At 52.4% G+C, this 22,264-nt stretch overlaps 1 protein-coding gene and 2 long non-coding RNA genes across 7 annotated transcripts in view; 1 reads left to right on the top strand and 2 right to left on the bottom strand.

Moving 5' to 3' along the window:
• Positions 1-196: 196 nt before the first annotated feature.
• LOC128786602 (uncharacterized) lies at positions 197-3,095 on the bottom strand. Its single transcript, XR_008430364.1, has 3 exons — positions 2,753-3,095; positions 1,537-1,639; positions 197-680 (listed from the first exon to the last, which is right to left on the bottom strand). It is a non-coding gene; the product is annotated as an uncharacterized LOC128786602 (long non-coding RNA).
• Positions 3,096-4,382: 1,287 nt separating this feature from the next.
• Positions 4,383-22,259, bottom strand: LOC128786599 (uncharacterized). Of its 4 annotated transcripts, XR_008430357.1 has the most exons (4): positions 21,345-21,465; positions 15,458-21,232; positions 14,260-14,350; positions 4,383-5,277 (listed from the first exon to the last, which is right to left on the bottom strand). It is a non-coding gene; the product is annotated as an uncharacterized LOC128786599 (long non-coding RNA). The 4 variants fall into 4 exon arrangements; XR_008430358.1 differs by lacking the exon at positions 21,345-21,465 and adding an exon at positions 22,162-22,259 and having other exon boundaries at positions 14,260-21,232; XR_008430359.1 differs by having other exon boundaries at positions 14,260-21,232; positions 21,328-21,469.
• Positions 21,544-22,264, top strand: part of ANTXR2 (ANTXR cell adhesion molecule 2) — a 77,810-nt gene continuing 77,089 nt past the window's right edge. For both annotated transcript variants that reach the window (XM_053939923.1, XM_053939922.1), the window contains exon 1: positions 21,544-21,739. In XM_053939923.1, coding sequence (XP_053795898.1) covers positions 21,615-21,739 — 125 coding nt within the window. In that variant the 5' untranslated portion in view covers positions 21,544-21,614. The remainder of the gene's footprint in view (positions 21,740-22,264) is intronic.

Genomic DNA, 22,264 nt, shown 5'->3' with positions numbered 1-22,264 from the left:
TCCGCCTCCCGGCTGCCTCACGCTCCTATCTCGGTACATCCATGTATTTCCTATTCGCTTATTTTTCCAGAAAAATCTCTTGCGGAGAGCCAGGGGCAACCCGGGCTGAGGCGTTCCGGCCGGTTTCCCAGGGACCCCCGCAGCAAACCCCCACCACCACTCCCCGCCCTCCAAACGCACAGCCCCTGCTCTGCCGAGACCCTTTCGACGGCACCAGCGCGGCACAACCAGCTCCCGGGCAAGGGGAAGCCCCAGGAGCAGCGGACAAGCCCGGGACCTGAGCTCAGAAGGGGCTGGGCTGGCGAGCCAAATCCTCACAGAAGCATCAAGGCCTGGGGGTCCACTGCTCCCTGGCCGGGACCTGGTGGGGATTCAGGTGGCTGCAGGGGCCGCAGGGCTGGCAGCGTGCGGATGCCTGGATGCTTGGACACCGTTGTCACTAACCACCGTGATAACCCTCTTCTTCCCGGGATGAGTTCTTGTGGGGATGGCTGCACAGGACAGAGCACCTGCTCCCGCGGGTGTCAGTCTTCTCTTTCCTCGCTGACCTTCACGCAGGAAAGGGAGAGGAGAGGGACCAGGAAAGGCTGCTCAACCTGTGATTAGAAACACTCCTGCATCCTTTGGGAAACACTGCCTGAGTCGTGTCATGCGCCAGGCCTACGGGTGTGTGGTTACTCCTGTGAGGAGACATATACACAGCTGAGAGTCAGCTCCCAGGTGACTGCAATAAAATCACTCATAAAATAAAATCACCGGGAGAACACACGAGTTCCCAGAAGCACACGAGCCCAGCCACACACTCCTGCGGGGCCAGGGCACCATGGGGAGGGGGCATGAAGGGATGCTCAGAACAACCTTGCTACCCTCTCTGCCTGCTGCTGCCAGGGGCAGGGCTAGCTGTGGTCCCCGGGAGGTGCACCAGGGGAATGGAAAATCCGCTTAAAACGAAATGTGGAGCCACAAGCTTTCCTGGTGCCTGGAGAGATGCAGCCGGAACGGTTCCCTTCCCTGGAGACAGACAGGCCTCTGTAGTGGAAATAAATCAGGGCCTCAGCTGAATGACTGAAACCATCTCTTCTGCTTGTCACCAGGCTCGTGGATGGCGCCTTTCCTGGGGGAAGCCCTGTGCTGGGGTGCCAGAGACATCCCTTCATGCTACAGACATGGCACACAGAGGAGCTGCGCTTCTCCCACTGCTCATTCTGCCCAGCAGCATGGGGAACCCAGTGGGAGTCCTCAGACCCACAACCAGATGAATATTTGCCTACCTCCAGGTCCTTGCCAGGGCCGAGGCACACCACCAGTGGTCTGTATTGTTTCCATCCCAGCTCCCAAATGCACCCGGGGTGCCTGTCCCTTCCTATTCCCTCTGACCCTTCAGCCCCACCTCACCAATGCTGGACTCCCGGGTCAGGTCACCGCCATGCCGCAAAACCACAAATCCCTCAAAAGGGCCAGTTACCACCTTTAGCTGTGGTTCACCCCAAGGAGAAAATGCTCCTGCTCGCCAGGAAGCCGAGATACCTTCCATACCTGCTTTCTCATGGTTCAGACAAACCAGAGGCATCTTGGCTCTCTCCTCATCCCTGATGGTGCCCAAATTTCCCCTCTACTTTCTTCTGAGCAAATGCAGAGTCTGGTTAGAAATATTAATTTGCATATTCACCAAAGGGTCATAGAAATTTTTTTTATTACCTAGACCACCGAACATAATACAGGTTGCTGGTTAAACAGTTCATACATAGACCCCTATCACTGCTGACTTTCTGTTTCAAAATTATTTTTCTCAGGTTTTCTGCTTCTCCTCCTTACTTGGCCTGACAGCAACATCAAGGTTTAAAACCTGGAAAGCTTTCACCTAGCTTCACCTTCCTTCAAACATTTAACAGCCTGACAGAAGACATGATTGGCTACGAAGGACAGAAAAGGGACAGAAATGGAAGAAGGGGAATCCCTGCAGGACTGAAATCTTCCTCTGCCTCCTGTACACCCCCGGGTCTTTCTGTCCCTGTGTGCCACCAGCAGTGTCTCTCGCTGGGGCAGAGCCCGTCCCACCGCACGGCCCTGGCCGTGTCTCGGTGTAAGGCCAGGCAGAAGCCACGTTGCAGCTGGAGGACGGGCCTCAGAAGGACGGCCCCACACTCCTTGGCCCAGCGCTGCCCGGCGTGGGGGCCCTGGGGTCGGACACTGCTGGGCTCTATCTCTTAGAACGCCTGAGCTCGGAGCAGTGGGCTGCACATCCCTTTGGTGGCCACACGAGCTCTCTGCTGTCGGGTCCATGAGGACTTCACTCGCAATTCCCCACGGGACCCTGGGTGGCCGCTGAGTTATGCATGGCCGAGCTTTGGCAGGAGCTGACTGCCCAGCATATTCCCTCAGGTGGATAATCCCCATGCAGGGATGGCCTCTTCCCTCCTGGTGCTGCCTGGGGGCTCTGAAGGCCCTGGCTTCTCCAGCGAGTGACAGTCCCTAAAGTTAGCAAAGGTTTCCTAAAGCCTGGCGTGGAGGGGGCGGGGAGAGCAGTGAAAGGACAGACAGACGGGGCGGGGGGGAGGGAAAAAATAAAGATGCAGAGGATTTCAGCTCCAGCTCTGCTGCAGCAACTTGACGTGGGGTGTGTGAAGGAGCCTGAAACTTAAAAAGATTTATTTTCTCTAGTCATAAATCTCATCCCGTTGTTCCTCTGACCAACCAAGCATGATAAAGTCCTTTTCCATAAAGTATTCAGTATTAAAGCCACAAAGCTCACCCAATCAGTAGCCATCTGCTTCTCCCATAACTGCTGCTCCAGAAGCAGGGAAAAGCAGCCAGAAGAGAAAGGGCACCACTGTTACGGCTCTGGGACAAATGAGGAGGCACTGAATAGCAGCCGAAACCTTTGGTTTGCCTTGTATATCTGTATCTATAGAGACAGAGGAAGAAAGGAAGCATTATATTGATACAACAATTGTAAAACAAAAAAAGGAAGAGGCATCTAAAGGGCAATACAGCGGGCATCAGAGGGCCCCGCGGGGAGGGATGCTCGCAGATTCATACAAACCTTTAATTGCTTTGCAATTGAAAGATAAAGAGGCCGAGCAAAAAAAAACCAAAAAAAACCAAAAAAACCAAAACAACAAAAAAAAAAAAAAAAAAAAAAAAAAACAAACAAACAAAAACAAAAACAAAAAAAAACCAAAAACGGAGAGAGTGGCAAAGCGACCCGCGTTACACGGTGCATCGGCGCCTGAACTCTCGCAGCCAGCGAGCCGGATCATTGCTGACTGGGGTACGATATTCCCGGGACCGACCCCCCATTACGCTCTCCCCGGCCGCATCTCGGGCCGGCCACGCTGCACTGAACTTGGCTTGCAGCCGGCTGGGAGGGAACAACCCCCGGCGCACCCCCCGGAGCTCCCCGTGATGTAGGACACGTCCCGCAGCCGCCCCGGCCTTCCAGGCTGTCCCCCCGGAGGGTTGGTGACTCCTCTTCGCCGCGCCGCTGGCTGCACAGAAAAAGCCGGCAACGATGTCACCCCAAAAGAGACGCGGGGAGGAGCGAGGGTGACGGACCGGAGAGGGGGTGCAGAAGCCTGGGGGGGCTGCAGGAGCACCGGGCGGGCAGCGCCCACCCGAGAGCGGCTCCCGCCCCTCCCTGCGCCGTCGCCCGCCGGGCAAAGAGCGGGTTAATGACCGAGTTAGGTCATTAACAGATTTACATCCCCTGAAAGCCGGGGATTCGACCCGGGATCCCACTGCACGCTCTGGGGAGGGGACATCGCCCCCCGCCCGCGGGGACGCGGGCAGGGACCCACGGACACGGGCCGGGATTAGCGGCGGCGGGCCGGGATTAGCGGCCGCCCGCTCTGCTGCCGCTCTCCGGGATTACGCCGGGATTAGGAGGCTGCCCCGTCCCCACTCCCGCGCCGGGCGGGGTGAGGGGGAGTCCCAGAAAACCGGAGGGGCTCGGGGCGCCCGGGGGGCTGGTCTGTCCCCTGGCCCCCCGCTGTGCCCGGCGAATGCTGCTTCCCTCCGATGGAGGGCAGGAGAGTAAAGACGAAACCCGGGATGCTGCCGGCGGCGAGATGCAGGTGCCAGGCACCTGCCCGCAGCCATCTCAGCTCCCGGGGGGCACTGGGCCCCCTGCTCGGTTCCCCATCTTGGGACCCGGCGGTAGGCTGGAGGGCCCAGCAGGAGCCGAGGCTGGAAGCACAGGGGACCAAACAAAAAAGGTGGTGGGTTTTCCTTTTAAGATTCCCTGGCACATGAGTGAAAGCAAACACAAATACGATTTACGCCCCAATAAAACCAGGGTCGAGGGCGGGGATACGCGGATGTGCCTCCCTCCCCCCTGCAGGTTTAGTTACTCTCACAGAGCACAAGCAGGACCAAACGCCACGTTGAAGGCACGAGTCGCTCCCTGGCTTTTCCCGAGCACTGTTGTGTCCAGCAACCCTGTATTATGTCAAAAATCTGGCACGGCAGGCAGTGGCACATCTGCTAGGTGTGGATGACATTCATTAGCCAAGGTTCTCTGCTAAACGGCCTGCCAGAGTCTCAGCAGTGCTGCCCAACGCCAATCACTCGTCTGCTGCCAGCTCAAAGGCAATCCTGCTTCAGGGATGGCTCCTTTCCATGCTGGCAGGAGAAACAGAGGAAACAATGCATTTAGATGTTTGGGATGTGAGCTAGGTTGCACATGGGAGCAGCAAGCAGATGTAGCAGGAGAGGAGATGAAGTTGTGAAGTGTCATTCAATAATTGCAGCACAAGGGAGATGTGCTGGTGAGCTGAGGTTTGGGAGGGGAAAGTGTTAACCCCTTTCCAAACCACAAGGCAGACAGCGGTGGATGCTTTTTGGAAAGGAAACATAATGAGGCTAATGCAGCAAATGGCCTGCTTGTGCTCATGGAGGACACACAGAACAACACGGGGAAATTGATGCCAGGACAGCCGGGAAAACCGCCCGGGCCAGGGGAGGGAGCTGTGCTGACCTGCTCAGGGGGCAGCCTGGCTCAGATGTCCTTCCCCTCTGGGGGTCTACCTGCTGCAGCCCAGACAGCCGCCTGGCTCGTGACATAGTGGGCTCAGTGCTGGCCCTGACAACTTGGTTCACAGCCCAAAGGGGCAGCTGCACACCCAGGGCAGGCTGGGCACTCCCCGCCCTGCCCTACGAGAGATGTGGAGACCAGAGGTGGAAGGAAGGAGCATCTGCTTGGCACTGCTACAAACATCATTCTCTGGGAAGAGAGGCTCCATTTTCCTCTGCTCAGAAGCTCTGGGAGGGTACTTGTTCCTAGAAAGGAATTAAAATACCTCGATCAGAGATAGATGTAAGGATGTTAATCTTCCCCTCTTATTAATTTAATAAACTTAGAACCACATAATGAAGCCTGATTTTGAGCCACTATGTGCTTTCCAGAGAGGCAACCTCAAATAGATGTTCAGTGAAAGCTCCCCTCAGCCCTGTTTTCCCTTAGCTTCCATTCTGACTTCTATTTCTGTTTACATCCATTCAGGTAGTGGTTCATAAAATGTGTGAGATGCTACCTACCTACACACACACACACATGCAGCTTTTGCCTCACAGATAATTCCTGTGACAGCCTCAGTTTCTTAAACGTTCCAATACTTTTGCTTACACCATGAAAGGCCACTGGCAGCTTGCAGTGCCCTTCATGCTTCTTTCAGCCAGGGAGGGAATCACAGGCTTCTCCCCCAGCACTGGCCTCTCTGCAATTACCTGTGCTATTAAATCCTCATGTACACCAAGAGCCCTCCCAGGTCAGCACAACTGTTCCATGGTGGAGCCCATCTCTGACACCACACGTGCTCTTCCCACAGGCAGTGACTTGCCCGACTTCCTCTGCCTGGCCATCTGCGGCACAGCTCAGCTGTGAGCCCTTTCCTTCTGCTCTCGCCTCCCCAGGAAGTCGTTCTGCTCCGGCTGCATTCTGGACTGAGCCTTATCCACCTTCTGTTTCTGCGCTGGGTTTGTATCTGTTCTGGTTAGTTGGTTGGCCTCAACCAACTAATGTCTGCACATTAAAAGAGATTTCCCCAGTTTCCTACTTTTTGTGGTTTAACACTCGCTGTACCACATACACTCCAACACCCTTCTGGCAGAGGCAGTGTGAGCCCCATAACCTCCCATCCTCAGACACTACAACTGGGTGGCTGCAAGAGCAGGAGCCAAATCAAGAGACAGAGACGCGATGCTTCTCCCTCCTCTCCAAACATTATACCTTCGTTTAAATACATGAGTAATCCCACTGGATCTCCTCTGGTGCTTAAAGTTAAGCCTATTAAGTGTTTGCGGAGCAGTGGTCTGCACACAGAGGAGCCAGAAGAAAAGGGAAAGGGGAAAGCGAGGCGCTGCTCTGGCAGGGAGCCATGGTGGCAAGAAATACTCCCCGCTCTCCTTCCCCTCAGGGTCACCTTCTCCTCTGGCTACTCCCGACAGCCCCACCACCAGGCTCCCCTCAGCGTTCCGCGCTGCCACCGGCATCAGCGATGTGAGTGCGAGATGAAGCGGGGCGGGGGGGAGGGAGGAAAGTGCTTTAAAAACTTGTCAAAACAAAAGCCTGGATTAATTTTTTAATGCCAGGTTGGGCTTTGCGGTCGCTGCGCTGGAAATTATATTTTGTTTTGTTTTCAAGATGCTTCTTGCAAAACTCATTGTGTTCGTCATCATTATTTTCAGACAATGATACGGGAGAGAGAGCAGTTATCCCCTCTCCTACAAGGAGGGCTCTAGGAAAGCACTCATGCACGTGGTTTCCTTTGCTCTTTGAGGATTTCAAGCATGTGCTTAGATTCAAGCCTGAGTGCTACTTTTTGCAACAGGGAGCACCTCTTAGAAACAGGACTTGATTCAAAACCTGCACATCCACAGAGCTCTGGCTCTTCACTCTGTTTCAAGCACTGCAAAACCTCCTGCCTTGGCTGCACAAAGCCCTGTCCCACCCTTTGATGCATTTCTTGGCACGTGTACATTCTAATTCCCGACACCACCCTTTCTTCCCCTTTTCTTAGCTGGCTTTTCTCTGGGCACAATGCATTATGTTTTCCTGTATGTACTACTCCATACTGCTTGCACAATGTTTTGCATGATCTAATATTCTTTGTTCAAAACTGCAAGAAAATCTAAATAAAGACTATAGCGTGTCGCATCAGTATAGGCATCAGCTAACGTTTTCCACGGCATATGGTACTTCAGAAGCCATATGTACCACTGTTTAGTGATTCTGGCAAAGAGGCGCAGAATGGTGAAATCCAACTGCCAGGATTTCTGAAAACAAATATGTAAATGCTCCAGTGCTTTTGTTATTCATAACATACCTCTAACACAGCACATACAATATGCTGTTCATTCTGTAACGAGTATACTACTAAACTATATTTGCTTCCGTTCTTGTTTTAAAAGATTTTTTTCTTCTGTATATGATTCCACCATCCTCTCTATCAAAATCCATCTAAACTGCAATTCAGAAAAGGCGTTTTATCTATTTTGAAGCATACACTATGGGGAAGATTGTGTACCTACGCAAGGGTCTCACATCAGAACAAAGACAGACGTTATCTCTGCAGCCTGACTAGTGGAATGAAAGCAAGGAAGGGAAGTGTACTTAAGCAGATCAGCTGCATGGAGCAAAGCTTGTTCAGCCAGGAATGACCTCCCAGGGAACACCAGTGGGCTGGCCCTGCTCACGGGCTACTGCAAAGCAAGTAAGCGGACAAAGCTTTTGTGAACAGGCCCTCAGAAACAATAGCTGGGATGGAAAGAGAGGATTCCAGACACATGGCCTAAGGTGGATGGTGGCTGCCAAACTCTGACCTGGGCTGGGATCGGTCCTGGTGAGCCGGGGCTCGGCCAGCAGCTGCGGACAAAGGGGATGGTCCGTGGCTGGGTTTTGCTCCCAGAAGGGCTGGCAGCACCTACACCGAGGTGTCAGGGCAGTGCACAGGGTTCACGTGGAGCACCTGTGCATCACTAAAGGCTTCAGACCCCATCAGCCAAGGCAGAAGCCCTCCTTCCAGAGCCAGCACCAGCAGGTAAACAGGAATCAACACCCAGTTCCATGACCCACCTCTGACAGAGCTATGCCGGGTGCTCCTCTCATCCACAAAAAAAGCTTGTCATCTCTGCCTGGGATCTTGCTGTGCTGAAGGATTCCAAAATGTTGCTGTTTAGCATTAAGCCTTCCCATTCACAACACACATTTTAACATTACCTGTTGCCACCATTGCCTCTGTCTTTCATCTTAACAGTGCCCACAGACGCTGAAATTGTGGGAGTGACCAAGCCCATTCACAGGCCACTCTGCAGCTCGCTCCTGCCTCGGAAGCAGGGCTCCTGTACATCCCCAGAGCTCCCAGCAACACCAGGAGACCAGGCAAACCTTGGGAGGAGGAGACAGGTACCAGTGCCTCCAAGAAACACGTGGCTTTTCCAGTCTCTTGCTTACCAAATGTTGTTAAAAACAACAATGAACCCAGGATTCCCTGCACACAGTCTCAGCAAAACACTGTCACCCTACAGGGTCCTGAAAAAATTCAGCCATCTCCAGACATGACAGTGTTATTCAAGACACACAGATGCCTTTTTCCCAAGAGATCGAGGACTGCTGCTCCTTTCTTTGCCAGTCTTGCACAGCAGCATCCCATTTCAGCAAGCACAATCTCCCTCAACAAGGTCCCGTGCCCACCACCGCCTCGGCTTGACTTCCCTTGCACATCAGACCTGCTCATTACCTCCTGTCTGCTGCCAGCCCCCAAGGCATTATCCTGAGTTCCAAACCATCTGGGTGCCCAAGCAACTCCTTTTTGGTAGGTTTTTCCCCCTGTGACATAAACTGGGATCCCACTTTCCTCAAATTACAGAGATACTCTGTTCTAAAGCTTAAGCCAGACCTCTGCCTGCAGCCAGGTCTTTCACCACTAAACATAGGGGTTTTTTTCCTATTCTAATACAGAAGAAACCCTTCAAATAAGCCTTTATGTTTTCCTACTTTTGTAGGTCCTTCAGCCAGAATCCGTTTTTTCCTATTCTGTTCTAGCCAGCAGGTGATAAAAAATTGCCATAAGAAATGTTGGCTTTGAGCATAAGTGCCTGGATTAGAAAAAGAGACAATTAGAAAGTGAAAAGTGGCAAAAAGCTCTAAGAAGCCAAAAATAAAAGAACAAACAAACATGCAATCTGGCTATCAAAAAAGGCCACGTTTTTCCTTACTGCAGTAAAAATCAACATTGTCAAAATTACAAAGTATTTTGAGAGACAGGAACTCATGGGGAGAGGGAAAAACAATCCCACAGAGTAAAAAAGGGGAGGCCTAGGAAAAGCCACCTGAAGGAGCTGACAAAGGAGGGGACAGGGAAAGGCTAGCACCTTGCATTGTGCTGCCAGGATGCTGCAGTGATCCTGCAGCTGCTGGGTGAGACAAACTACTCCGAGTGAAGGGAGCCAAAAAAAAGAGCCCGCTGATTGAGCTGGTTCACGTGCGCCCGCATTTATGGCAGAACAAAGGTCAGTCTTGTATTACCTCTTGTGAATCCCTCTTGAATGAGCAGGCTGGGGATTTGATGAGCTCAGGACAAAGATTTATCGACATGCCAGGGGTTGCTGCCCTAACTCTTAACCTGCTGGCAGAGGTTGGGGCTTTTCATTAAGGGGGGCTATGCATGGAATACTTGCAGGCTTCAGCTAAGAGTAAATGTGATCTCAGCCAACACAATTTGCCACTGCCTAAGAGACACCAGATTATCTTCTCTCAGCACAGAAGTCAGCAGAACCCTGGAACCCCCTGAGGAGCCGAGAGCACAGAGGGGATAGTGAGGGGAAAGCTGGAAGGGGTTTCAGGGTACACTGTTCATTATATCCATGAGCTCTAGATCGTCAGGGAAAACCCAACTACCCCTTCAAGCTGTACTTCCATGCTCTGGAGGCACCCCCTTTCTCAAGCCAAGCAAACACCCAGTGCCTCTGCCAGGACAGGCCCCTCTCTAGGGCCATTCACAGTTCCCATCAGCAGTCTCCCTGTGCCACCACAAAATCTGGCTACTTTTAAGGGTGAACAGTCTTCATGTGGCATATAAGCACCTGGACAGGCTTGCTCCCTCTCCTAAATCCCCTGCCTTGATTGCACAAGCAACTATGGTTTCAGCAGGAAAGAATAACCTGAGGAATTGGGTATTTACAACAATGCATCCTTCTGCCTCTCCTATTACTTGTTTTCATTGAGACCCACATCTCTGCACCCCAATCCATCCACCTGGATGGCATCACCTCTGACTGCCTGTACATGAGCTACTGGGGTTTTTTTCCCCCTGTTCTTCCTGGGGTGTTTCTGTGAACCCTGCTGAATCCATCAGACTTCATTTTATGAGGTCCAGCACCATTTTGAAACACTTGAGCTTTCCGCAGCAATTAAAAAAAACCCAAAACAACCCCAAAATATGGACTAAGGGGTTTTACACTTGGTGTTCTTGCACACTTCACACTTGTTCCTACCTTTTCTTTTTCCTGTGGCAACCTGAATACCCCATGGTGCTGGCTGAGGAGCAGTAAATTCACTCCCTCCTTCCCTTCCTGCAGCCTATGGAAAAGCTCTCAGATTCCCTCTTTTTCAGTTGAGAGATGCAAAGATTTCTCACCCGAGACACCATCCCAAGGATCTTCCCAGCCCCTTGGGGACACACACCACCCTTCAAGCGCCTGGGCTGCAGCAGGCACAACTGGAAGAGCCAGGCAAGGACTGGAAGAGGGATTCCCAATGTGCGCTCCTGCAGAATGAGTGAATAATTTCTCTCCCGCAGTTAGTGCCAGCACTTGCTCCTTGCCAGTTGGCAGAGGGTACCGCTTCCTTTTCTGAGGAATGCTTAACATCCACCTTTCCCCCACCCCAAGGGGAAACCACAGAGGCTGGGGGGAGTCTTTCCTGGCAACCGGGCATCTGAAGGAGCTGCAGGCTGGAGGAGGAATTCAGCAGGGAAGCCAGGTTTTACTTCACAAACTTCTTTTAGCTGAAGGGGAGAAGGAAGCACATTTCTCCCTCACCTGAGAGTTCCCATGGGAACACAGAAGGGCAGTGTAACAGCAAATTTTGGAACAGGCACGTCTGTGAACAACTTCTGATATAATATTTGAGTCCTCAGATGTTCAGCCACTTGCACATACTGCGCGAGCGCCTGATTTGCATGGGATTTGTATTTGTTGGTAGTCACATTTGTAGGAGAACGCATACATTAGATTAATGTCATCACAGTTTATGGAGATCATCTGTGCCACAGCACCAGCTCAGGGCTCTGACTGCATTCTGTGCCCTGTGGCACATGGCAGCCCCTCCTACCCTGCCAGGGCCACCGAGAGTCGGGACGGCTGTGCCAGGCTGAACCCCGAAGTGGTCCTGCTGGGTTCTCCTCTTTTTAACACAAAGGTTTAAAGATCATTCACAGTAACTGTCTAAAATTTCTTAGCCCACATTCCAAAGGTACAATTAATCCAACTATTTTGACTTATTCTCTTATATTTGCTTGTGTGAACTTACAGCACACTCGGCACCCTCATTTTTAGTGCCTACTTAAGGACATCCAGCTGTCAAACAGACCAACTAGGTGGTCCCTTTTTGTCTTGCAAGAGCATCCCTCTCTCAGTGAAATGGGATGATTATAATTCCCTCCCCGTTTGCCATGACACCTGGGTGCTCTCATCTGCTAGACAGCTGGAAGCTGTCACTAGAGATGCTGTTCTCACGGAAGCGTTGCTGGGCTCAGTCAGATGCTCTTTGTAAAGCAGATGGAACACCTCAGAAGAACAGCACAGCAGCAACAAAAGCTCATTTTTTTCTAGGGGATTTCTGTTATTGGGCAATGCTTCTATCAGGTGACTTCACACCCCAGTGAGCCCACATGCCAGCGGAGTCCGATGATTCTGTTAACCTACTTCCACTACTGAGGCCCTGCAGTTCCACTTCCCAAAGCTGCCCACCGGCCCCCTTTCCATCTCTGCCCTTCCAAATTACACAGGAGCACTAGCAATGGGGCCCCACTGTGGCCCTGCCACCCAGGATTTCTGACAGACCAGGATTTCTGCTCCGTCCCTGCAGAGCTGCGCACGCACGAGCCTCTCACGCTGGCAGCCACATCCGAGTCACTTCTCGTGCACAGGGTATGCAGAGTCTGTCTCAATCTTGATGGTGCAACCAAGAGGAAGTGGGTGCCACAAAGGAAGAGTGCACATCTCCAAACCTGGTGATGATTTCACACTTACCTCGGTAACAGGCCAATAACACCTTTTGGCTGCCCTTAAATGTCTTTTTCTTTGCAGCATATGCCACCAGCCCATGCTCCAGCTACCTGCACAATTCAGCTGCTTCCACAGCTCCTTACCCAGGCACAGCTCTCCCACCTCACAGCCAGCTCCCATCCCACAGCATTTGACACTCAAAGAGGCTGTGGTATGCATAGGTCACCCAAGAGAAGGGCATGCCCTTCTCCAGCATGGGTTAGTAGACACAATTTCAATTTCTGGCTCTTGCAAGCAAAATCTTGAAAAGTCCTTTCAATATTTGAGTGTTTCAGTCCTATTTTCCAAGCGGTTTATACACTAAGAAATCTAGATGGAAACCTCCAAGTGATAACCAAATCCCTTAGATATCTCAGAAAATGTTGCCCCATATGATCTAGTACCCTCATGACAAACAGCTCTCTATTTTTCTACTTCCCACCAACATCTGTCACTGTGATTATGATCTCTAATGAGCTTCTAAATTATATCACAGCATTCTGCCTTGATGAGCTACATTCAGTAACTTTCATTTTGCAAGACATGAAACACTGCCTACAAGATGCTGAATGAAAATTCCCTCAGCACAACAGCTGAAAAACTGGTTTTGAGGGTTTTTTGCCTGTTTTGGTTGGGTTTTATTTTGGCATTTTCAGCTTTATGTTTTGTGATTCTTGTCATTTATCTTATTCCAGGATGCCTAGGAACTTTACAAACAAGGCACAGAAAGTTGAGCCTTCCTATTTCACACCCCTAAAATCTCCACCTGAAGATGGAAACTGTCTCTCACCACACAGCAGCAGAAATGGCACATTATTTCTGTAAAGAAGGGCAGGGGGAAGAACCCAAGCCAAGGCCCCAGAGAAAATTGCCATTATTTTTATGCTGGCTTCCAGTTCCAGGTGAGGGTTAGTTTGGGTGATGTATCCAGACCCTCGGGATGCTGCACAGACTCAGTTTCCCTGTGCTGCCAGGATGCAGCATTATGCTCCACGCCTCCCTCCAAGCACTCTTTTCCCCCAGTGATCACACCAGGACACTCCAGTCTAAATGAAACTGGAAGAGTGAATATTAACCCCCAAGGTTTGCTGCCCTGGCTGCAAGGAACCAGTGCCACAGCTGTGGCCACTCAGCCTTGCTAACACATGCCCATGCTGGCTAGCAGTCTCTAGGATCTCTCCTGCTGATTCCTAGTCAACACCAGCCCCTCTCAGCATTCTCACTCACACATGTTACTAACATGCACATCCAGTGTCATACCTTGCACTAATGTCACCTGCCCATCTGGGAAAGTGTGTACAGTGTGCCTGAAGACAAGGACAGAGCAGGCTGATGTTTGTGTGTGCAAACTGCTCCCCTGAGGCAGCAAGGTGTTGACTCCCTGCTGGTGACTCAGCTGCACCTTTCCCTGCTGCTCATCCAGGATCTGTGACGTGGCTCATGAGAGCTGAGCTCAGGAGGGCTTGATTTATAGGACAGGATTTATGGGGGTTATTCCTTACTTCCTGCAGATAAGCACAGATAGCGCTGATCAACAGTTGTCATGTTTCTAGCTCAGAGTAGCTGTGCTCTCTCTGTAACTCCTGCCCGTGGCCAACCTTGCACTTGGTGCCTGCAAAGCAGCTCCAAAACTAACGGGACAAAATGTGCTGAGCACAGCAAACTCAGGGTGCACATTGTTCCGCTCTCCCAGCCAAACTGTGGAGAATTGACCACCATTTCCCGTGCTTCCAGCCTGAGCCAGCACCCGGGTGGCAGGCAGGTGAAAGGGAAGGTGCTGAGAACACAGGCTGAGATTGCAATGCAGTCCCGAGGGGGACAAGCATTGCTGGCACACTGATCCTTGCTGATGAGTTCCCAAGTAAACTTTATTTCTAAGGGCATAACTCTAACTGCAGAGCATTAGCCTGGTTCCAAACAAACCCCATCTACCTGGAACATTTGCCTACTCACTGCAGCTGACACCATCTCCCATTTCTTTTGCTCTCTGCGCACCTAGTACCTCTCCAAGCCCACGGTGACTCTGGCTTATTCTCTGAAGCACAGCTGGTTCTGACGGTTCTTGCGAGGGCAGGAGCACAAAATCCTGGAATAGTAAGCAAAACAAGTGCTCCTGAGTAGAGGGAGAGGGAGAGCACAGGACTGGCAGGGAGCTACCAAGGAGCTCATGCAACATGGCTTGTCTGTGCCACAAGATGAGCTGCCCAGGTGAATGCACACCGACTCATCACTGTCTCCGACTCAGGAAATGAGTTTTCCAAGGAACTAAACCACGTCTTTGCATATCCTCAGCAGGGACTGAAGGCCCTTCCTGCTCAACATGGTCACTACATGTGTCTTGGGCTATGGTGCCATAGCACCATTTTACCATGAGCTATTCTGCTTCTTGGTTAGCTTTGCTGAGCAAAGCATTTCCTTTAAAAGGTCTTCTTACAGGCACAAGAATTCAATTGGACCATGAAAATACTGCCCCATGGGGGATGACAGTTTAGTACCCCAGCTCTCTTCCTGTGGCTGTTGCCATGTGGCAACTCTACCTGTTCCCCAAAAGCAGTGCCAAGCACATCATTTTCTGCACCCTGCTAAGCTGATCCATTAAAACATACAAGATCCTTGCCAAGCTGCTTCACCAGCTTGTCCCTGGGGGAAGGGACATGACCCTTCCTGCCCTTGTAGCATTTGTTGCTCTGCCAACAGCACTGCAGAAAATGAAGCCTGCAATTCAATCAACACTGCTCCACCTCCACCCATCTTAACTGCCCAGACATAGGAAGAAGAGAAAAGGATAAAACCTTGAATGACAGACAACAGGACATGAGTGCATATAAGTTAAACTTCTTACATGTGGAGAAATTGAGGAAAAGGTAACTCAGAGTCACACAGATGTAAACACCAGTCAGATAAGACACATCCCAGCCACTTCACTCCTGTCTTGAGGCCAGCACAGTCACACTGGTGATCAGAAACACTTGTCATGCAGGCAGCCAGGGGAGCAGCTCACATGAACAGGGCAAGGCTGATATATGCCAAGTCACCGGTGTGATCTGGCTGGTGAATAACCAGACAGGGCCCTGAGTCAGCCAGCAAACACTCCTACACACACCCTTTCTGCCCTGTGGTGTGACAGCAGCAGAGCCAGGAGATGACTGTAAATGTAAATTGTCAGGAGATGACAATAAAAATCCCATCCCACCTTCTCAAAGTGATGTTTCCCCAGGCACATCCTCTAGACAGTCTGGCTGGAGTTTGGTGTACAAATCTTCACTAACCTGAGATTACACAGGGCAGAGGAACGGTGCTGCAGCCAAGTGCAGGGGCTGTAGGCAAGAAGGAAAATCACCCAGTTATGTTGGAAAGAACCTCGGATGGTTTTACCTCCTGCTCAAAGCAGGGCCAACACCAAGACCAGATCAAAAATCTAGTTGGGTCTTAAAACTTTGAAGTGAGCTGACCCCAAATTAGCTTGGTTCTTGAGAGCCTGGTGCTTAAAATGCCAGGGTTGTGGGTTCCATCCCCACATGGGCCATTTACTCAAGAACTGGACTCAGTGATCCTCATGGGTCCGTTCCAACTCGGAATATTCTGTGACTGTGATCTCAACCAAGCCACTCTGGCTGTCCTGCCCCAGCACTCAGCTGTGTGGTGACAAAGTTCCCCTACACTCTGCTGCATGCCTCTCCCAGCCTCAGGCACACAGCCAGCCTGCCCCTGAGCAGCTGTGCACCCACAGAGGGCAATCCTTCTCACACACTGATCCCAGATCCATCCACCCCAGTTTGTACATGGTATCCTGGACCAGCAGACACATTTGGAAGTTCTGCTCTTCCCATACTGGCCATGTCACAAGGACCTGCTTAAGCATTCCTCAGAGCTGTCTGACCCCTCACAACGACTCTCCAGTCCCTCCCACTCTGCATGCCCAGCACCTAGAGCCTCACTCCACAGTGCTCCTTCCCTCACTTGCAACAAAAAGCAGGTCAGAGCCCTTCTTCAGCTTCCAGGTGATACAAGCTGCCACCCAGTCCCACTGTGGAGCTTCCATCCCCTTTCACGGCAGCACCACCTCCAGCCAGCCCTCCTCTCATGCGCACTGCCCCTTATCTGCAGGCAGGTCCCTGCAGAAACTCCACCAAAAGTCTGTAATCTCTCCACCTGCTCCTCTTAGTGCTACATAGCCCCAAACCCTGCTTCTCCAGCTCTTTACTGCAGCAGGCTCCCACAGGCCAGACCCCAGTCCCACCTGTGCCAGCACCATGTCTTCCTCAGGACAGCACCTGCTCCACCAGGCATAGGAAGAAGCAGGTGCCACACGGCCACCAAGCCCCCGCTGCACATCCCTGATGTCCTGGGAGCAGTACCTCCTCCTCTCACTGCCCTGCAAACCTCCACGGCACCTCTGTGCCAAATGCCCAAGCATCATCCTCTCCCAGCAGCAGCAGCAGCAAGCCCGGGTGATCCCCAGGCTTGGGGATCCCAGAGATGGGAGCTGCTGGTACAATAATCAGAGCCCCACAATCAAGGAACGACAAACAGTTCCTGGGGCGTGTGGCTGGGCTCAGGAGCAGTGACCCCACCCATGCAAAGCAGGAGCTACATTGAAAGACAAATGTCTAATTCCACAAAGAGCTCCTGGGGAAAAGAAGGAAAGAAAAACGAAAAGTATTCTAAACACCAAGAAGCTTCCTCAAAGCTGAAAAACCTCCCACAATGCCATCCCAAAAACCTCTCCCAAACTTATAAAAGCCTCTGTTTTGATACATAAACTAAAAAATGCTCTGCTGGCAATCTTCAAAATTGGGGAATTATGAGCGGGACAGAAAATGAGGGGGGAAAAGGGGAAAAAAAGCCCTAAATAAAGGCCAAAACCATGGAAAGGAATGGTGAAAAGTTGAAAAAAGCACCAGCAGCAATGCTAGCAAGGGAATCTCCCTGGTGGGAAAACAAAGGGGGAGGGATTTTCCCCTCCACTTCCAAAATTCTTCCCCCCACAAGCCTCTCTGAAGTGCTGGTCTCTGCTGAGTACCGACACCTGTCTTGGAATGTTCCCCCCAGCACACAGCTCCCTGTCAGCAGGCATGACAACCTGCAAGAGGTAAAGCAAGCCAAGCAAACGACCCAGCTCCCAGTGGGTTGCCTGAATTTTGTTTGTTCCCAGTCGAATTTTGTTCGATCAAAGCATGGGCCAGGTGTTTGGGCGCACAGAGCACACGGCTCTTCGTGACTGTCACTCGCCCCAGCCTTGCAGCCGGAAGAACCTGGCACAGATGACTTCATGAAACCAAATTAGGGGTCATACACTAGAAAGGACATTGCCACAGTTCTGGCGTAATTAGGGCCCATCATCATCAAGGACAGGAAATTGGCACATCTGCTTTCCGGGCTGCTGATCCAACGGTGGCTCAGGCACGATGTCCTGCTGCAGCCCCCCTGGCCCTGCATAAATGTTGCCCTGAGTGCCCCCAAACAGTGGTACAAGCAGTTGTTTTATCACTCAACCTGCCAGTAGCTCTTTACTCTTTCTCTCCTGGGCCTGGCAGGACAGAACTGACACAATGCTCTCTCTTGCTCTCCTTTGCAGGGCCAAAGGGGCCAGGCCAGATGGATAAATGTCAGCCCTTTTTCCTCCAGTGTGACCCCAAACTGAACACAAGTGATGATTCTGTTTGGATGCACCTGTGGAAGGTTTGAACCTGTCCCCCTGGAGTCAGTGATAAAACTGCTAGAAACTGGATGACTGCTGGATCATGATCTGTGCTTTTTAAAAAATTATTTTTCTCCATATAATATTTGGAATTGTGTCATCTTTTCCCTGGGTTGCACTGCTCTGCAGGGAGAGTTCCTGGCTGCTCCATTCTTCTGTCTCCTCTGGCTGGGCCGTTGTTTCCCAAGAACACCAAAAAGGGTCACTACAACTCTAGAGTTGTGCTAAACTCCCAGCCCCGGTGATCCCTGGGTGTTGATCAGAGCCAGCAGCAGCTGCCGAGCCAGAGTGGGATTTCCATGTTTCCGTCCTGCTTTTTTTTTTGCTCTCCTAGGCAGAGTGATTTATTTTTATGCTGTTGTGGTTTGAACCAGGACAGCCCATCTTTCCCTCTTTGTCTTCATTCCTTCTGCTTGTCTGAGCACCGTGGAAACAAACAGCTTTGGAAAAGTGGAAACAAGCGACTCTGCGCCTTTTCCAGGGCATCAGGCAGCAGAGAACCACAAGAAGCCCAACGGAGCCTGCTCCGCTTCTGCTGAGACAGGAGGGAGCACCAGGGATCATCCTGGCTCCTCAGGGATGAGTCAGCGTGCACACAGCAGGGACACTGCTCCATATTCCTGCACTAAGACCTTCTCTCATCCAACATACTCCTAGTGTTTAGGTTTCCTGGCTGTTGGAATTGAAGGGTTTCATTCCCCCCTGTGTTTCTATGAGTATTTTCAGTGGGCACTGCAAATGTTTCATGATGTTGGAAAGGAAGACCTATTCAGGAATTCTGAGCTTGCATAATTCCCAGATTTGTCTAGACAGATACTTTCCATCTGGATGATGCAGGCAGTACCACATGGACACGAGAGTTCCTGTGTTACTTAATGCTGTCCTTTTTATTTATTAATTTCTACGCTGCTTTACAGGATGTGCACAGACACAAGGCTACAGCTGTAAAGGGAACAAGGATTTGTAGTTAATCCTTCAGGAGGCAGCTCTCAAACAGCTCCTGCATGTTGTGTAACTGCTGGAGGCCCTCTGGTTTCTCTTTCCTTTTACAAAGCATGAGACTTCCATGTGTGGTTCATATCCTGTGAGGGGAGAAGAAAAATATTCTCCTGTGAGCTGCCCTGGCTTAAGGCTCCCCGTCATCATCATCACCTGTCCTTGGGTTTGCATAGCTCAGAATATCTGGAAGCACTGTCTGGTCCCAGTGCTGTGGAGACATCCCATTCCATGCTGCCCCTGGATCATTTGGCAGAAAGACAATCCCAGACCTGAGTCAGAAAGGAGATTTAGTTAATCAGCATGGCAGCTGCACTCACAGACACACCCGAGTTTGATTTTTCCAAATGTTGGCAATCACTGAGCATGCTGAAGGAAGCAGGAGGGCTCACAGCTGTTGGGCAGAGGTATCCTGGACCTGAACTGGATTTATCAAGCAACAAAGCCCTGCTGACCCTCTGTAGTCTACGCAAAAGACAGCCTGTGTGGCCACCAAGCCGCTGTTTGACTCCAGTCCTGAGGTCATCTCACCACAGCACTGAAGGATTTCCCCCCCAGCCACCACCTTTCTGCTGCAGCATTCCTGAGGACCCACGGGCAGGGCCAGGCTCACAGCCAGGTTACAGCAAGGGTGACTTCTCCTCCCAACTGCTTGCTCCCCAAATATGACGAGTTCGCTTTGACACCGTTTGCCTGAGGTCTTCCCGACCAGCCTGGGCCAAAAAGAAGGCGGGAGTGGGTGGATGTTAAGGGACAACATGTGGGGAAATCATCTGCAAGTGCTGGAGATGAAGAAGGGAACTGTATAACCCCAAAGGTGCTGTAAGCTGTTCTGTTTACTACTTTCTCTGCAGTAAGCCTTGGCAGCGAACTGGAGTTCATTTGTGCATCGACCATCCACGTCAAACCTTCTGCTTCTAGAGCTGGGTTACTTTGTAGCTGTATTTTTTTAAGAGTTCTGTTTTCCTTGACTGAAGGTGGTTTCTCCCTGTTCCCCCTGGTTTCCCTGCTGTCCCAGCCTCCAGGCACAAGAAGCCAGTGTAAAGGAGGTCCTTGTGCAAGTGACCTGGATTCCAGACGGGCAGGATGGGGAGCGAGGGCAAGCTGTGCTGGCTCCAGATGTGGAACCAACACGCAGAGGCAGCGGGACACTCAGCTGGGGTTGGGGCAGAGGTCTGCAGCTGGCCTGGGTCCCTCGGTACAGCCAAGAGCCAAGGTTCCCTCCTGCTGCTGCAACATGATTTGTTTTGGCATCGGCAAGCTGCTGATGCCCCATCTGGCTCCTGGGATATCATGAAGGTACTAGCTCAGGAGGCTGCTTTCCTGAGGGTTTCTGTGCACACAGGGAAAAACGCCTGCTCTGATGGGGCTGGGCACCCTGTGCAACACTGTGGCACTGGAAGAGGTTGGGGAGAGAGCCAAGCATCAGAGAACAAGTTCTGGGAACCGGGAAAGGAGGCTCCACCCCTTGTGTGAAAGAAGCCAAACAGCCGTGAGCCACTGCCCTGTATGTCCTACATGCCTATCTTCCTCTCATCCAGCCATTCCAGCAAAATAGCCATGATTTATCTGCTTCTTCAGCAGAAACCACAAGCTAAAAGAGGAATTCACACACTTGGAAACAAAGAGTGAACTGGCAGTGGAGGCTTGTTCCAAACACACGGGGTCACATGTGCTTGAAGCAAGATTTCCAACATCTGGATAACATGACACGTAATCCCAGGCAAGGCGAGTGCTCCTGGGGTTTGGGGTGGACTCGTGCAGCTTGGAAAGCTAGAGTGCAGCTGGTTTTGGGAAGCTCAGCAAGCTTCCTCTATTGTCTCGCAAGCCTCTGCTCGGCCTTTCTTTTGGCTGGGTCTTTGGCAAAGCCCAGGCTGCTCTGTCCTTAATCTTCCATGTTTTGTGTATCCACAGAGACTGTAAAACACCACTTGCTTACCATTTGGCCTTGCTAGCTTAAAGGCATTAAGAACTTTGTGAGCCAGATCTCTGGCTGACATTATTCACTGCTGGTCCGTGGGCTTTGGTAAAGTTTCCAACTTGCATCATAGGGAGGCTTGGCTTGGCGTTGGGATCGGTGTGGAGAAGGCACTGTGACATGGATGTGTCAGGTCAGAGTGCTGTGGCTACAGTGAACCATCGAGAGACAGCAGGAATGGGGCTGAAGTGAGATGACAGGAAAACTCTCCAGCAGGACGACTCTGACTTCCCCATCTCCTCCTGCGGAGGGAAAAGCAAGATCCTTTTTGCAGTCTGATTCACCTCCGCAGCCTGTGGGAGACACGCGATCACTGTTAGGACGGGCCTTTTTTGTTACAAAATCACAATTCTGTGGTGTTTGTGCACCCCACCCCCCTCGACATTACACTTATTTGGGGCTTACTCCCTGGCACACGTGCAACGCCGGCAGCACCACGAACCGGAGTGACGCGGCTGACGGGACGCAAGGGGGACGCAGAGGCCGGGCGAGCGGGGGCGGTGCGAGCCCGCCCGCCCTGTCCCCCGCCCCAGCCGCCCGCCGCCGCCGCTGCGGGGAGGGAGGGCCGGGCCGGGCCGGGCCGGGCGAGCTGCGGTGGCGGCGGCGAGGGGCGGCCACTCCGGCGAGCGGCAGGACGGCAGCGGCCGCCTGCGCTCTCCGCCGCCCGCAGGCTCCATGGCCGGGGCCGTGCCCTTGGTGCTGCTGCCGCTGCTGCTGCCGCCGCTGCCCGCCGGCGCCGCGCCGGCTGCGGGCGAGCCGTCGTGCCACGGAGCCTTCGATATGTACTTCGTCTTGGACAAGTAAGCGGGGAGGCAGACGCGGGCGGGGATGGGGGAATCGCCGCCATCGGGGATCGGGGCGGCGGCGCCGCCGCTTTTGTTCGGGCGCTGCGTGGGGCTGAGGGGCCGCGCGCGCGGGGGGCGTTGTGAGGGGCCGCGCGCGCGGCGGGGGGGGGAGGCTGTGAGGGAAAGCGGCGGGAAAGGCGTCGTGAGGGGCTCGGCGGGAAGTTCGGGAATCCTGCCGGGGCCTCCTGAGGGGGTGTGCAGAGGGGCCCCGTGGAAGTTCTCCCACCGGAGGTGTGTTTGCGGCCGGAGGCTTTGGAAGAACGAGCGGCGGCAGCAGCATCTGCCGCCTGCCCCGCCGCGGCGGCCGGGCTTTTGTGGGGAAGTTCGGCGGCCGCGATCGCCCTCAGGGCCAAGAGGGAGCGGGGCGACAAACTTACCAGCAAGAGCTGGCGGTACTTCGAAATGTCTGGAACCGCGAATATTGTCAGTTTCTCCCCGAAATGTCACCCCAGATCAGGCCGCTGATGTGCTCTGGTTTTC

The sequence above is a fragment of the Vidua chalybeata genome, chromosome 4 (genome assembly GCF_026979565.1).
Source record: "Vidua chalybeata isolate OUT-0048 chromosome 4, bVidCha1 merged haplotype, whole genome shotgun sequence".
NCBI classification, from domain to species: domain Eukaryota; kingdom Metazoa; phylum Chordata; class Aves; order Passeriformes; family Viduidae; genus Vidua; species Vidua chalybeata.
This window is presented reverse-complemented; position numbering and strand designations above follow the sequence as displayed.